The sequence below is a fragment of the Dunckerocampus dactyliophorus genome, chromosome 18 (assembly GCF_027744805.1).
Source record: "Dunckerocampus dactyliophorus isolate RoL2022-P2 chromosome 18, RoL_Ddac_1.1, whole genome shotgun sequence".
In the NCBI taxonomy this organism is placed as follows: domain Eukaryota; kingdom Metazoa; phylum Chordata; class Actinopteri; order Syngnathiformes; family Syngnathidae; genus Dunckerocampus; species Dunckerocampus dactyliophorus.
The window spans coordinates 7870579-7886689 of record NC_072836.1 but is presented as its reverse complement, the minus strand read 5'-3'; the positions used below and the strand labels follow the sequence as shown (position 1 = coordinate 7886689).

Below are 16111 nucleotides of genomic sequence, written 5' to 3'. Positions count from 1 at the left end.
AAACATTAGTCAAAATTCCTCTATATGACAGAATCACTCTGCAGTTTTTAAGGACCTATTGCAAAACTGCGAGTCAAAGATCTTCTCGATGACAGGATTGCTATTCTGTTTTTAAGGGCATATAGTATTGCGAAAATGCTAGTCTTAGATCCTCCAATTGACAACCTCTGCTGTTTTTAAGGACGTACTGCAAAAATGCTTGTCAAAGATCCTCTATATGACTGAAGCACTTTGCTGTTGTTAAGCATCTAATGCAAAAATGCTAGTCCAGGATCCTCTATGTGACAGGAGTGCTCTGCTGTTTTTGAGAACATACTGCAAATACGCCCATCAAAGATCCTCTATTTCCTAGGTTCCCAAAGTAGGGTACGCGTACCCACAGACGTACGGCAATTGTAGTAGGGTGTACGTGAATAAAAATGAAAAACAATTAGCGCCTAACACTCAAAATGACGAGTGCCCCTGAACGGCTCATGGTGCAAGGAGAATGGAGCAGAGAGGGGACGCAGCACGAAGTTGGTAATTGCTCTGTGTGCATCATATGAAGAAATAAGTGTTTAACTTTTGAAGATTTAATTTATATTGATATTCCAATCCCCGCACGGCGCAGCGGTGAAAACCAGTCACTGTGAGTGGCAATCCCCCGTAAAATGAGGCTTTATCCTTGGTTGTATGTATTTTTGTACTTCAGATACTGCTTTATCATGATTGCTAAACTTTACCCTTCAATTTGGTATTAAATTAATATGCAGACTTAAACCATAGCCATTGTGTAACCATGCAAAATACACATTTTTGCTCCGAAATTTCTATAAAATTAATTAACCCAATTAATTTTGTTCAGTATTTCAAGTTAATTAAGACAAAAGGTGGATGCTTTTTTTTGTGTGTGTGTGCAGTGTGCAGCCACTGTAAAATGTTTGGAAACCACTGCTCTATTTGTCACAAGGGCTTTGCTGTTTTTTTAAGGTCCTACTCCTAAGATGTGGGTCTCTTTTCCCCTCGTGTTGAACTGGTGGTTTAGTGTGTGACACTTTTCCATGTGTGTTGGAAAATGCACATTTATCACTGTGCCCACTGAAATGAGGTTTTAATAGAAGCAGGATTTGGGGCACTGCAAATACTTTGGAAGCTAATCCAGCTCTCACATTCAGGGCACAAGATGGATTTTCTAATGAAGTAATAAGTAGTTCATAGTCTATCATTTCTGGAATGTGTTATTATTGTGCATTAGTGTCTTTATAACAGAGACATCATTATTGTTTTTGTGCAGGGTACACGTTCCGAGCCAATGAAATGCAGTTAGTGCAAATGTAAGGATATTTACAGAGATGCAAATGGGGGAGTATTTACAAGTGAAATGACGTGTTGGGATACATTCAACATAATATAATCAGCATATGTACGTGCGATCGTGTGTCAGGTTATGATCAACATTGTCTGGTTCTACGGAAATGTTTTGCACACAGTCTAAATAATAAGAGGTCACTTTCATGCATGGTGTTGCTATTATAATTCCTTTGTGTTGCTTGCGTGCCTCTCCGTTGTTGCTCATTCATCCCGGACCAAATAAAACCCCATAAACCACCCCGATCCAAATCCACTAACCACTAAACTCTTATTTTGGCTGCTACTGTCAATGCCCCATTTGTTTTTTCTTTTCTTTTCTTTTTTTTTTTCACCGCTGCTGTGCTGCATCAGCCTTGTCCGTCCTGAGCTCATCTGCCCCTCGTTGGCACTGACGGGAAGTGGGTCATGATGCAGCCTTGGTGGTGGTCTTGGCCGGTAAACGGCTTTGGAGCGGCGGTCGGCAAATCTGCTGTAAATGAAAGCTGAATCTGTAATGTGTGTCACGTATGAAAGCGGCCACAACATTAGGTACACGTCTATGCTCTAATGACAGGGAGCTTGTTGTTTTGCTTTATGGCGGACATGTTTTCCAACCAATCCTGCTTTAATTTTAGAGGCATGAGTTTGCCAGTCCTGTAAAGGTGTGTACCAAATGTTGTGGTGATTTGATTAAATACTCGAAAGTTAAAGCGGTCATTTTGTGCATGAAGCTGTGTGACATATTTCAGATTTGGTGTTTAATAGCCATGCCACCATGGGGGATATTTCTCCGAAAAATAACAGCACAGGCAACATAGTAGGGGTGCATGTGCATGTGTACAGTACATATGTCACCCATGATGACCTAGCTTTGGTTATCTGCTGTTTATAAAATGCCACGGTCTGTGATATGATCAGTGTAGGACCAAAGAGGAATCATCATGGCTCACCAAAACTACACAAATACTTTTTTTTTTTAATCAAACATTAAGCAAAAACTTTCTCAAAAGTATTTTTAAGCAATACTTTAACCATCCAACCGTTTAACTATGCAGTATAATAACTAACTATTATCGAGGAAACTAGGTGCAGGCAGTGTCTTATATAATCTTCTAAACATATTTTAAGCACACTATTTGGGATACTCTCAACTCAGCATTTGTCTTTTTTAAGAGATAGTGAGACCTCAATCTTGGTCCAGTCATGTTTGTACTGCATGTGCTGCTCTGTCCCTCTAGCCTCTCTGGAGCTCCTCAGATTGAGGATAAAGATATGGGAAGATTAGAGATAATCTGCCATGCAGACTAAACATCATGGCCTGTGATTGGATGACACAGCAGACTGCGATCCACGGGCCCACTTTTCAACGTCCAGCTCATCCGTTTGCTTTCAATTTAGCAATTCAACACTTTTTTTCCCTGCCGTAACAACTTGTAGTTGTCAACTGCGCCCTATGTGCCATGCAGTTTTTCATCTAGCTGAATGACTATAGGTGGGATTTGACAGAGGATATTCGTTTTTAAAACATCTTAGAATTGTCATCTCTGTTTCTCTTTCTCGTTTTTAGCTTAAAAGGGCAGCGCAACACAAAAACCGACACAATGTTCCTCGCAACAAAAAATGTCTCTTTGAAATACATTAATTGAGCCCACATGTATTTTAACATGAACAAATACAAACCTTTATGTTAAGATTTTAATTTGGCGGTTCTTAAATGTGTCCACCAGATGGTGCTACTTTTTCCCCATTCAAAGCCTGCAGCAAATTTTCTCACTTTTTACTGTTTACTTTAAGGATGCCTTGCTACTGATATTAGAAGTGTGTCACTATTGATGCTGGATAAGGGTGTGTATGCTTTTACTTTAGGTTTGTTTGGTTTTGTTTTTTTATTACAAAAACAGTTATATAAACATCCTTGGTTGAAATCCCAAAAATATGACTCATATATGTTTCAGGCAGAAGTATTTCGAAAATACTGATTTGTTTAAAGTGGAAACAAAACTATTAATTCATTTTCTGTACTGCTTGTCCGCATGAGGCTCACAGGTGAGCTGGAGCCTCCGGTACACCCTGGACTGGACTAGTCAAACACAGGGCACATGCAAACAACCATTAACAAAGTATTACGGTGTTATGTTTTTACAGATATTTTTGGTAAGCTGACATTTTTTGTCCCAAGGATCTTAAGTGTGATGTATTTTTACATCTGGGGAAATAAAAATACCACTGACTAAATACTCCTTGAAATGTATTTTATGAAACATATTTGGTAATGAGGGTCAGATGGTTGACTGCAGTGCTGGCAAGTGTCTGTCAGCAGGAGAAGACTTGCCACTTAGTTGATTATTTATTTAATAAAAAAAAAAAATCCCACAGACCGACTTCTGTAGAAATGTATCTTGTTTTCGGTAATGCCCCATTACTTCATTATATTCATACATACTAGTACTGTATGTTGATGCACTCCCATACAAAATCCCCCATTGTGGGCCCCAGACCTGCCTGATCCCTGTTGGTTTCCCCCTCAGTAGGCACTTGCTGGGGTGGGGGTGGTGTTTTTAAGTCATATTTCCGACATAATCAGGGTTTGCCCTTGTGATAATCTCGCTTAATTATCCCCCCCCAAAAAGTGCCCTGGTGTTGTTTGCCTACATTGGTGCTCTGGTAACAGATTTTTGCCGTTTTTCCAAATTGCTCTAAGGATGAGGCTAATTTATGGCGTATTGATGTCACTAATGAACTAATACTTGCGAGCCAGAAGCAAGCAGCTTCTTCTTGTTGAGATGCATAGTGGGTCAGCTGGCTGGTCGTCATGGTGATCTGGCAGGCTGTGTGTGGCGCATTCTAGAGTGGCTCCTCTCTCGTCCCTCTCATTAGGGAGACTGGACAGTTCTCCCCCCCCGGATTGGGGATTCTACCAACAAACTCCCTCCTCCTTTCATTCTGCACTTTTTGCTCATGAATTACTCCTCTGATTAATTACGGCACAGCCACTCTCCCTCGTCTCTTTTGTTTAACTCTGCTTTCATCTCCTTTGGCCATGTTTTATTTAACCAGGTGATCACTGACATCATCCATAGACCATTCAGTCGTGGGTGAACTCCCGATTGTGCCTGCTGCTGCGTCATTATGTGTACAAATGAGTTACAGTACTCGCCTGGAGACGTTAATCAAGTCATTATTGGGTGAATGGGCAAGTTGAGGCAACATTGCAGTTTAGTGTAGCTTGATGGCAAAAACGCCTTGTGTAAATACAGCCATTTATACTTCATTAGTTCAAGTTGCTGCAGGTAATTACACACGAGTGCATACTGTATGTTTTATCTGGCAAAGTCACCGCAAAAATAAGAGGAACATTTTTTTTTCCTGTAACCTTTTACGTATCAACAAGCTGACTGCAGAATAGTTTAGGATGCCCCTAATACGCCGTCCTAGATAGCCTTCCTTCTCGAATTACATTCTTTATTCTCCAAATATTCATTTTTGTAAAATTGCAAGTTATTTTGGTGTAAAATTATGACTTTATTCTCATGATTATTACTTTATTATTGTAAAATTACACCGTTTTCCTCCTCGTAAAATTATAACTTTATGCATCATTAACATTTAATAATATTATTATAATAATATTGTCAGAAGAATTCCAATGTTATTCTCATATTATATTGGCTTTGTTCTTAATTTTTGCAAAAAAAACCCCTATTTCATGTGAAAAACAATATTGTCACATTATGAGGATTTTTTCATGTAAAAATAGGATCATATTCTCAATCTTTTTTTCATTATTTAAAAAAAAATTTGGTGTGACCCTTATACTTAATCTTTATTCTTGTAAAATGACAACTTTTAAAAAAAATAAATTCCTACATTTCCTCTTAAAATTACAACTGTATTCTTTTATTATTACCAAATATTGATGTTATAAAACTATGACATTAGTCTCGTAAATGCCTTTTTGCTGTTAAATGAATGCTTATTTTTCCCATTTTCAGTGCAGCCCTAATATTTATAGATATTTTTATAGATACCCTTGGTTCTCTGTGTTTATTGATGTAAATATACATGTGTATTGTATACTTGGGTAAAAATTAAAAAACACAAAGAAAAAAATTATATTCCCGTATTATGTTATTATTTCAAGTCATTTATCGTCAAATACAACATTATTCTGGGAATGTAACATTGCTACTTTTTTTCTAGTAGTAGTTCTTATGTATTTTTTTGTGACCAAAACAGGTTATGAGTGCTTTGAATGGGTCAGATGGTGATCTCCTCTGAGAGGATTATGCAGTCTTTCAGCGGCATCCACTGCCAGTTTGTCCTATTTTGCTGCTGCAGAGCATCATTTCTACTGCAGAACGAAAGAGACAGAGAGACAGACATGCAAGTGGCATTCCTGCCCTTGGTGACCATGTCAGGAAGGGCAGCACATCAACAGAGTTTTGGCCTAAACTGTCAGACAAGCGCTTGCTGGCACGTCACCAGCAAAGGTCAGCACTTTGCGGCTCATGCACGCATGCAGCTGGGCTGCCACCATCCCTCTCCCACCCATCCGCTCCCCAGCCCATGTGTGTTTGAGTAGGAATGTCTGGCCTGTAAAGTGGAATTAATTCCACGTCAAAGGGAACAGCCACTGATTTGTACAGATTAGGCTCAGGACTGAAGATTGGACCCATGACCAGAATGTGTTTGTGGGAATTAATTAGGAGACTGATGCTGTTAGTCAGGTGAGGGAGGCCCCCTCCAAGAAGAGGACTTTTAGTCATGTAAAAATGTCCATGAAGTTATAGCTCTTATTTCAGTTGCTCCACTTTGTTAATGGATGCAAGTAAAGTGTGATTTGAAACATTTGAGAGAGCAAATAAAGACCAAGTCTTGGTCGCTGTCTCATATAGGAGCACAACATCTAATGAGCTAACAGGTTTATAGAGTTAAAGCACTCACTCTCGCTGAGCTGATAATGGTGGTGATGGCGTGCTTTAATGGGCTCTGGACATTAGAAAGATCTCTGTTATGAGTGGCATGTATGGGAAAATGTACTTAGTATGTCAGGAATACAGTTGTATGTGGAGCCCCCTATTGGTTGTGCTTTGAAAGACAAACTAGCATACATACATAATACACACAGATATCCTCAAAGTTTTAGAATCATTAGAGAAATGGTCAATGGCCTTAGGGCATCTAGTTGCTAAATTAGCCTTGTGGCCCTGCAAAGATGTTTCGCTTAATGGCGGCCGTGCTTTTCAACCAATGTTGCTCAAATTTCACACACGTCAGTCCCCTAAAGGTGTGTGCTACACACCCTAAAGTTACAGTCCCGATTTTGTGAAGCGCTTTGAGGTGTGTGAGAAATTTCAAGTCAATCCCACTCACCCGGTTTAATAAAAGCGCCACCATGTGGTGTATTTGTCAGGAAAATAATAGCACAGGCAACAGAGTAGGTTTGCATCTTTTGCCAAATGTTCACCCTTTTGTGTGCTGTGCGTCAGGAGTAGACGAGTAATACCATGGGGTGTCCTAATTTTTGAGGGTTTTGTATGGCAACAAACGAGTCCAGGGGTGTGAGGTACCTGTGCACAAAATCCTTGAGCTATGTTTAAGTAGGAAGCAGCTGAGGAATGAATGACAATCCCAACACGCGCACACGCACGCACGCACACCTTCATACACGCACATAACCATATTGCTGGTCTGCTTCTAATGTAATGATTGAACCATACAACAAACACAGGTCTAAAGTTCAGCCCGGTGAATGACTGACATGTTTGCTGGATAAGGACCTTGTCAGTTTTCCTGCTGACTCACACGTGCCCTCTGGTGACCCCCAGAGGAGGCACTCTGTAACTAACTTTGACGTTGCCACTAATGCTTGCATTTTAATGTTTGAGTTTTCATCACTTGTGACAATTTTCTCTCCTGTCGCATCCTTACAGAGCGCTCACTTGGCCGTGATCGATGCACTGATGGCTCTGGGAGCCTCTGAGACGGTGACTTCGGTGAAGGCCGGCGCTTCTGCTGAGCTCCTGGGCGGGGATTCTAGCTGGGAAGATGCTCTGCTCCACTGGGTTAACGGGGTGAGAATTGCACAATTTCAAAAGACATGAGAAACACGGCAAGCTACAGCCACAATAATAAACATATTACTATATTTATTAAAATTATATCATGTCAGTCAAAAATTTGCATTATTATGAAATTATTAGCACAGAAAATGTGAAGTGAGAGGTCATGTTTTAGCAGAATTGCACAAAAGCTACAACATGTACACACAACTGCACATACTATATATCCACTACATTTTGTGGCAGATCTGAATAAAGATGCAGATCAAATATATTTTTAACCTTTTCCCTGTTGTAGTTTGCTGATATTTGGGTCCAAGTGGGAGCGGTTATACCCTCCGCATTCAGCAGATGTCGCTTTTGGTGTTATAGTTGGCACTAACTTTATAATGCACATTACCGCAACCCACAGGACTGGAGTTGATCAGTATCATCCAGTTCTGTTCTCAGATATGCATTTGTACTTAACCGGATAGTTCCGATTTTTTTGACATGAAGTTGTATGATATCTCTTTCAGCAGTGTAGTGCGTCGACGGTGACTTACCTACCACTACGTCCCGTGAGCCGAGTTCTGGTCGGATTTTGGTGATGAGGAACGTAGTTCCGTTTAGTTGGTGGGGCCACAGTGTTCCACAGTGTTTACATGCGCGGATGCAGATGCGCTGCGACGCGAGAGTCTGTCTTCATCAGCAATGGAACACATACACAACAATGTTCAGGCAACAGCGCGCATGGATACGACGGGAGAGAAAGTAACCCCCAGCGATTGTGAGGTCTGATTTTTTTCGAGGAGGCATTTTTGTGATGCAAATGTATTACTCTTTTGAACGCATATTGTTTTGACAAGCCAAAGTCGTTACTTAAGTGGCCCCACCAACTAACCGGAACTACGTCCATATCACTGAATCCGACCAGAACGCAACTCACGGGATGAAGTGGGGGTAAATCACTGTTGATGCACTAGACTGCTGATGGGGATGTCATAAAACTTCATGTAAAAAAAATAAAATCTGAACTATTCCTTTAATGTTGTGGCCAGACAGTGTATATAAACCTGTGAAAATATGTACCAGGAGCTTTTATTTGTAGCTTAGGCACCAGAATGGCATTAATGACATTCTTTTGGTAATTTTTTTCAGCTAAACCAGAAACTGAGGGAGTTTGCAGAAGGGGCCCAGAATGAGCAAACCATCACAGAGCGAGAACCCCAACCTCTTCAGCCCTCTGTGAGTATTCCACTCAACATGAAATCTGTGCAGGGTCATGCAACTGTCGTCATGTATTAGCATCATGTTGCTGGTTCTGCTACATTTCCAAGCTGATAAGCAATTTTTTCTGTTGCACCAGCACACATTTGAATTGTTGACACTAAACAAGGTGGCTATGTCACTTTGAGTCCTTTCTCTTTGGATGACTTCTACTGTTAAAACTCTCTTTGTGCTCCTGTCTTCCGTGTCTCCTTTGAATCTCACGTCTCCTTCCTGCGCTTACTTCAACTCCTCTTTGACAGTGTCCTACACGCTGGTATTGGAAACTAGTTCCTGTAAGTTCCTTTCTTCCTTTTGTCTGTTTCCTTCCCTCTCTACCTCCATCCCTCCAGTGTCTTCATCAGTTTTATCAGCAAGTATCTGACAGGTCAGGCTGCTTTTTTGTTGAGTTTTGTTTGTGTTTTGCAACATTTTATTTTATTTTTGCACCATGTTGTGGTACAGGCTTAATCCCTGAAGTGGTTCATGTAGTAAAAGTGCATGCACAGTGGAGATGCTTACTCACTCCCTGTATTCTTTTGTTTTTGTCACATTTTTACCTGCCGTACTATTTCCTGCAAAAGTTTTTGTTCTTTCATAATAATATGTATTCACTTCTTCATACACACTGTGACCACTTTGACATCTATCTACATCATCTGCTTACATCCCGTACCTGTTATACGCACTAACAAAAGTAATGATAAAAACTATATATTGTACCACGAAATATGCAATATTTAATGTGTTAAAGTGTGAACCAGTCGAATCTAAAAAATACTTTTCATTGATTTAACTTAATGGTGTGCAATAGCATCATTTTGTCTTTTAATTAAAACTGAATCAATGACCAAAACTATTATGTAATTACGTTTTATCAGCCCCAAAACTTTGGTTCCATCATATTGGGGTTTTTGAGTACAGCATAGCTGATGGTGTTTACAGCCACTAACATATCATAACAGCCATGATATGCAGTGCTGATTAACCACCAGTTGTTGTCTATCTTTGGCTGCCATTTTCTGAGGGAATTTCAATTTTTTTGCTGTCCATATTTTTGTTTCAGCTCCGCTACAGAAAGGACAAAGTTCAGTCCAAGCAGAATCCCATTTTCCCTTCGGTGAATGAAGTCAAAGACTTGTCTAATGGCTGTGCTGTTGCTGCTGTCATACATTATTACTGTCCTGGCCTGCTAAGACTTGAAGGTAACCGACCAAACACTGACATGCCACCAAATGTGCAGCTAATGCATTTTCTTGTTTTCTCTCCACAAGATGTTTGCATGAAGGAGACCCTGTCAACCACTGACAGCTTGTACAACCTACAATTCATCCGTGAGTTCTGTGACAGCTGCCTGAAGAGCTGCTGCCACTTAGCCCTGGAGGACATGCTGTACTCGCCACAGGAGCTTCGGGTAATGACACTCATAAGTCATAACATAACAATAAGAATGAGTACCTCATTTTTTGTAATTTTTGGGTTTCTATTTCTGTCTTCAGCTCAATTTGCTGAGTTTCCTAGCAGAGCTGCTTCACTGGTTTGAAGTGCAAAGGCCAGACTTTGTTCAGCCGGTGGACACATTAGGTATGCATTGCTAATAATACCAACACAAATACCAATAATAATTGAATATTTAATATTAAATCCTAATGTTGATGTTCTTTCACCTTTAGAAGGCTCTACACCAGCGACGCCTCGTGGTGTGAGTGGTATAAGGTGGGGTTCCTGATAAATACAAACTGCCTTTTGTAGCATATGTTGTTTAAATGAAGCAGTTTTTTAGGAACTGAAGTGTTTTTTTGTTTTGTTTTTATTGCTTTACAGCACCTCTCCGTCAATCTTCAAGAAGCCCTTTCTTCCAATTTCCTCCCCTGCATCAGGTGAGATCATGTTAAACACATATTTTACAATGTTTCCCATTGTGCCCGTTTGTTTTTATGTGTCATTTTATGTTTTTCATGATGACTCTACATGACTTACAGTTCTTAAAAAGGCCTGAAGGTTTGAAAAGTGATTCTCTTTTTCAAATACTGTAAATATAGAAAAAGTCAAATATAACATACTAGCTAACAACAAACAACATAATAACAAAATATGAAGGCGTGCCCGGTTTAAGAGGAAATTTATATATTATATTATATTATTATAACAACAGCCATGCTCAAATCCTCAGCTAACAACAAAACCACAAAAGAACAAAATATGAAGGCGTGCCCGGTTTAAGAGGAAATTTTAAAATGTCAGCAACTCAGTATTTTTTTAGGTAAATATTTTTAGAAGCATGTCCTTATTTCGTGCCAGGAACACCAACCTGTCAACTGCTTCAGGCTCAGCAACTGTCTTACTTCCTTGGACTTCCTTGTCATGCTAAATAATTGTGACTGCGAAGCTCGCTGGACATTACGAGTCCATTGTTCTCAGCAGGTTTTTAAATCATTTTTTTCCACTGTTGCAACGGGGACCATATCTTTAGCACTGTGATAGGACGCCGCTTTGTGTTGTGGCAGGAGTTGTGCAGCCAGCGCACAGCTTCACGCGTTCCTCGAGGCTGTTCCATGAGGGTGTGTCCATGAAGGGCAAAATGACTGTTCTGAAGCATACGAGATGTTGCGATATTAAAACGTGACCCTAAATTAGCCACATAGCTCTTTCAAAGCATAAAAAAAAACGTAGCGTCTTATACATCAGAAATCACATTAATAATTGTGACTGTGTGTATTTCTCAGTATATTACTGTAATGTACTGCAGTAGTGTTGTACAAGTTTTGAATATTCATCTTATAAAAGTGCTTAGAAAATGTATCAGAACCACTACATGTTTTTTTGTCACTGTTGCATCCCTGTGATTGTGCATGCCTTTACGTGTGTGTGTGTGTGTGTGTGTGTGTGTGTGTGTGTCTGTCCCACTGTACTCAGGGTCTTTGAATCAGTCTACCTCAATGTCTCATTTAGAAGGAGTCGGAAAGACTTGGACTAAGAAACACAGGTGTGTATTCACTGCTGTGTCACCACTATTTATTCATTTATGCATTCTTCTACTTACACTTTCTGATCTATCTCACCAGGCCCCTGTCAGCTGTGTCCTTCAGCATCCCTTTCGGCCTGGACAGCGACGTGGACATTGTAATGGGCAACCCTGTGATAACCCGCTCTGTGAGCTCAGACCAGCTTAATCCATCGAGTCAAAACACGACCCGGCCAACCTTCAGTTCTCCGGTGGACCTGACCAAACCACCTGCTTCCAACGGTGTCCACAGAGCCTCCTGGTCCACCCAGAATCCCATTCATCCGAGATTAGTGGAGAATGGCGTTGCTGCGAATGAAACGGGAGAGCTGCCGACCATTGAAGAGGCCCTTCAGATCATTCACAATGAGAGTAAGATGGAGCCTCGCTTACACCCTGACGGTGCTCCTGATGGCTTCTACCTCCACTCTCCTGACGACCCGGCTAGTTCGAGACACGATGAGAACTCTGTGCCCGTCAGCTCCTCTGCACCGACACGCTCAGGAATGATGCAACGGCCTGCGAGAGATTCCAAAGAGCCCACTCGGACTAGAAACGCTTCTGAATGCTCAAGAGATGATGACTCGGTCTTAAGAGACGGCAGCGTGGACTCTGATGCGTCGGAAGACACTCCTCGGGCTCAGTCCACTCCCAGCACACCCGCTTGTGCACATGCCGTTAGAAGCAGTAGTAAGGAGGGCTCGGACAGCGGCGTGAAGATGACCAGCTTTGCGGAGCGCAAAAAGAAGCAGAGTGGAGATTCTCGCAAAGTCACGGACCCCCCTGTTCCGCAATCGACCACCTGGGAGATAATGGCTGACGAAAGCCCCGGCAAGAGCCCTCAGCTCAATAACGAAATGTCCGAGCTCGGGGTTCGTCTCGAGGAAAAGCGGCGAGCGATTGAAGCCCAGAAGAAGCGCATTGAGGCCATCTTTGCAAAGCACCGGCAACGGCTGGGCAAGAGTGCCTTTCTGCAGTTGAAGAAGGAGCAGCACGAGGAGGATGGCGAGGCTGAAGGACGTCAGTTCAGCACCTCCTCCACCGACAAAGACCTTGCTTGCTTGACTCAGGAGGAACGGCTGCCCGGTACGGAAGAAGAACAGCGCCCCTCTGTGGAGGAGGAAAGTAATATTAAAGGTGGACTTAGCAAAGAGAAGGGAAGCACCCCAGCAGAGAAGGGTGAAAAGATGGCCCCACTTGGAGACTACAACAATGCGGTATCCAAGCTGACTGCAGCGCTTAGCTCTCTGCAGAGTGACATGCAACGACTTACAAAGCAGCAGAACCAACTCATTCAAAAGAAATCTTCCAGCAACAAATCCTGGGTCATTCCACCCAGCCCCAAAAACTCCACTCCGGCCCCCTCCCCTGCTCGCCTCTCACGGGAATCCACCCGGGACTTTAATTCCGCCACCCCGTCGCCATCCCGCAGGCTCACAAACCACATCACTCCTCCAAAGTCTCCTCAAGTGGCCCATCGTAGAACCCAGTCTGTGCCCCCTAAGAGCCCCAAACACAGTCGCCCCTCCGATGCAAGGGTCCCAGCCCTGTCTAGGGTCATTACAGCGCCGCAGAGTGTGGACCGCATCCCCCATCTTCGCCGCGTGAACCCCTCGCAATCCCAAATTCAGACTTCTTCCTCGTTTTCCATTGGCAACTCTGACAGCTTCGATGAGCTTCGCTCTTTGGCAGCGACACCCGTTTCCTCAGCGACGCTCACACCTGTACCGACACCCTCCCAGACTCCCCGTCCCCCCGCAGATGACGCCCTGTCCGAAGCGGGCTCCACTGACTATGAAAGTATATTTAGCATGGACATGGAACCAAGATTCTCGCAAGGCCCTGTGGCTAGGAAGGAGGGGATGACAGGTGGGGGCTCCAGCTCTGGTGCCCCGTCGGAGTGCTCCTTTGAGAGTGATGCCCCGCCTGCAGGCGCTGTCAACGGGAAGCGGAGTAGCCTCATTGAGATTTCGCTGTCTTCCCTGCAAGGAGATGGAGAGGAGGAGGACCAAGTACCTGATCCTTTCTCAGATTCCATGAGTGACAAGACTGAGCCAGAGACCAAAGGAGGGGTTGGCTTCTTCTTTAAGGTAGGAGAGACAGATAATACTCATCCATTCCCTTGTATGGAACTTTTTCTAGGAGAAGATCACAGAGTAAACAGCAAGAGGAATTACAACCCAAAAGTTCACCTTAAATTTGCCCTATTCTGCTCACAGCCACTAGGGGGCATATTTGCGTTATCCGGCGGTTGCTACGTGCTGTGATGTATTGACGGTTGCTGTATTCCTCAATAACTTCCTTTCTTTGGCAGTTTGGTTGTCAGTCCCTTCATTTCTACGAGAATAACAAATCCTAGTAATAATCCGATGGTAACGTTATTACACCTTATCATGCCTTTCTAAAAGTGGTCTCTGTTGTTAGGATGACAAGGAGCGACCGGAGGATGAGATGGCTCAGAGAAGAGCCGCCTTGCTGGAGAAACAGCAGAAAAGAACGGAAGAGATGCGGAGACGCAAGCTGGAGCAGGAAAAAGAATCAAAGTGAGACTCCATCCAAAGACTTGCACAATTATACAACAGTTTTCTGACTGATCATCTGTCCCACAGCAAGCCCCAGTGGATGGTTATTGAAGGCTGGGGCAATAAGAGTGAGGATCGACCGCAGACCCCTGGCACCTCTCCGGCACCGCGCACGCCCCCGGCAGAGGGAACCCCCCAACGCAGAGGGGACTTCACTCGGCAGGAGTACGAGCGCAGGCAACAGCTGAAGATCATGGAGGACTTGGACAAGGTGCTGAGACAGAAGCCCACCACGGTCCGTGGGGTCAAGAAGCAGAGACCCAAGACCGTGTTCAGAGACGACTCCGCCCTTGCTCACAGCCCCGTCAAGGGTCTCCTGGGTAAATCAGTGCACAAGTCTTAGCATACACAGCCAGCCTATTCCCATACTTTAGCAAAATGTCTTTTTCTCCTTTTAGGCGGCAGGCTCAATAAGGTGTACTCCCACTCCACCATGAACTTGTCCTCCATGGCTAATGACTCTGGAGGCTTGACTGTCAGGAGGTCTGCCAGGTAACACTTGACCACATTGAGCCATCATTGACTACGTTTACATGCCGTCAATATTCGGGTTAAGGTCAATATTCCGGTTTCTGAGACATTAGGTATAACCCGTTTACATGACAATTTACGGACAATGTTTTGACGCATGGTGAACATCATGACGCAATGCGCGTCATCTCCGCTTCTTCTGCCTGTATTAAAAAACAACAACAACACCGGCACGGTGGATAATGACCCCCTTTGTGTGCGTTTTGGTCCTGGTACTGGCACACCACCAGTATTTGACACTATTCTGTCTCACTTTCTTCATTAATGGAAGGCCAGAACGTGAAGAAATGGAGCCGGAGCCTTGCCATCCACATCCATGCTATATCCCCAAAGCTCCCCGGATGTGTTCATACAAACCCTGCTTCGCGTAACTGCTTGCTCACCTTCTGATAGATTTCGCTGTTGCGGTACTTTCTACCATCAATAAAAGACGTAATGTTCCCCGTCTTTCACCACACTAACGAGGTGGCTTGTTTCCCCTCGCTCCAAAAGTGTGGGATTTTGCATGTCGTCATGTTTACAAGTAGTTCCTGCCAAAGATTCCTTTCGAATAGAACATGCGCAGAACACAAATGAAGGCGTATACATGACCCGATTTCAGGTTAGAAGAGGACTAACCCAGGGGTAATATTCGGGTTTTTAAAAACCGGAATATGAGCATATTCTGGTTTTCAAATGGGTTATTGCTCTTTATGTGGCCGCGCGCAACCGAGTTATTGCTAATATTCTAATTATGATGACTGCATGTAAACGTACCCATTGTTACGTACAATGTCCAGAAACATGAATGTATTTTTACTCCTGCAGTCGTTCCCACTCACCGTCTCGCCTCATGTCACCGGGACGAATGAGCGCCCACAATGGAGACAGGGACTGGGAGAACGGATCCACTGTTTCCTCCACCGCCTCCATTCCAGAATACACAGGTTAGTAGGACAAATGCTCCAAAGTCAAGGTTTTTGATCTTGATGCTGCAGTATTACACTCCACAGTCTCCACTTTGCTGCTGCGGCCCATTTTTTTTTTTGCTGCCCTCAATCTCCACTTGTTTGAATTTAGTCTTTTTGCTGTAGAATTAAATACAGGAGATCCTCGTTCTCCTCCATGGTTGTTGTTTGTTAGTGTGTCTTGTTATTGTTCTTCATGGTATGCTTGTTTTTTTTTATTTTTGTGCAGGGCCAAAGCTATATAAGGAGCCCAGCTTTAAGTCCAACAAATTCATCATCCACAACGCTATCACCCGCTGCTGCCTGGCCGGCAAGGTCAACGAACCCCAGAAAAACAAGATTGTAGAGGTGAGCCATCCAACAGAGTCCAACAGAGAGGTCCATGCTAACAAGATTCTATGCTTGTTT

The 16111-nt window shown here is 43.0% G+C and overlaps 1 protein-coding gene across 1 annotated transcript in view; it reads left to right on the top strand.

Annotated features, from left to right (window-relative positions):
• Positions 1-16111, top strand: part of camsap3 (calmodulin regulated spectrin-associated protein family, member 3) — a 28217-nt gene that overhangs the window by 10110 nt on the left and 1996 nt on the right. Inside the window, exons 3-17 of the mRNA XM_054759735.1 lie at positions 7263-7403; positions 8532-8618; positions 8903-8935; positions 9706-9844; positions 9914-10053; positions 10139-10223; positions 10313-10355; positions 10464-10519; positions 11556-11625; positions 11705-13733; positions 14068-14186; positions 14253-14545; positions 14624-14717; positions 15564-15682; positions 15933-16051. Of these exons, the coding sequence (XP_054615710.1) occupies positions 7263-7403; positions 8532-8618; positions 8903-8935; positions 9706-9844; positions 9914-10053; positions 10139-10223; positions 10313-10355; positions 10464-10519; positions 11556-11625; positions 11705-13733; positions 14068-14186; positions 14253-14545; positions 14624-14717; positions 15564-15682; positions 15933-16051 (3567 nt within the window). The remainder of the gene's footprint in view (positions 1-7262; positions 7404-8531; positions 8619-8902; positions 8936-9705; positions 9845-9913; positions 10054-10138; positions 10224-10312; positions 10356-10463; positions 10520-11555; positions 11626-11704; positions 13734-14067; positions 14187-14252; positions 14546-14623; positions 14718-15563; positions 15683-15932; positions 16052-16111) is intronic.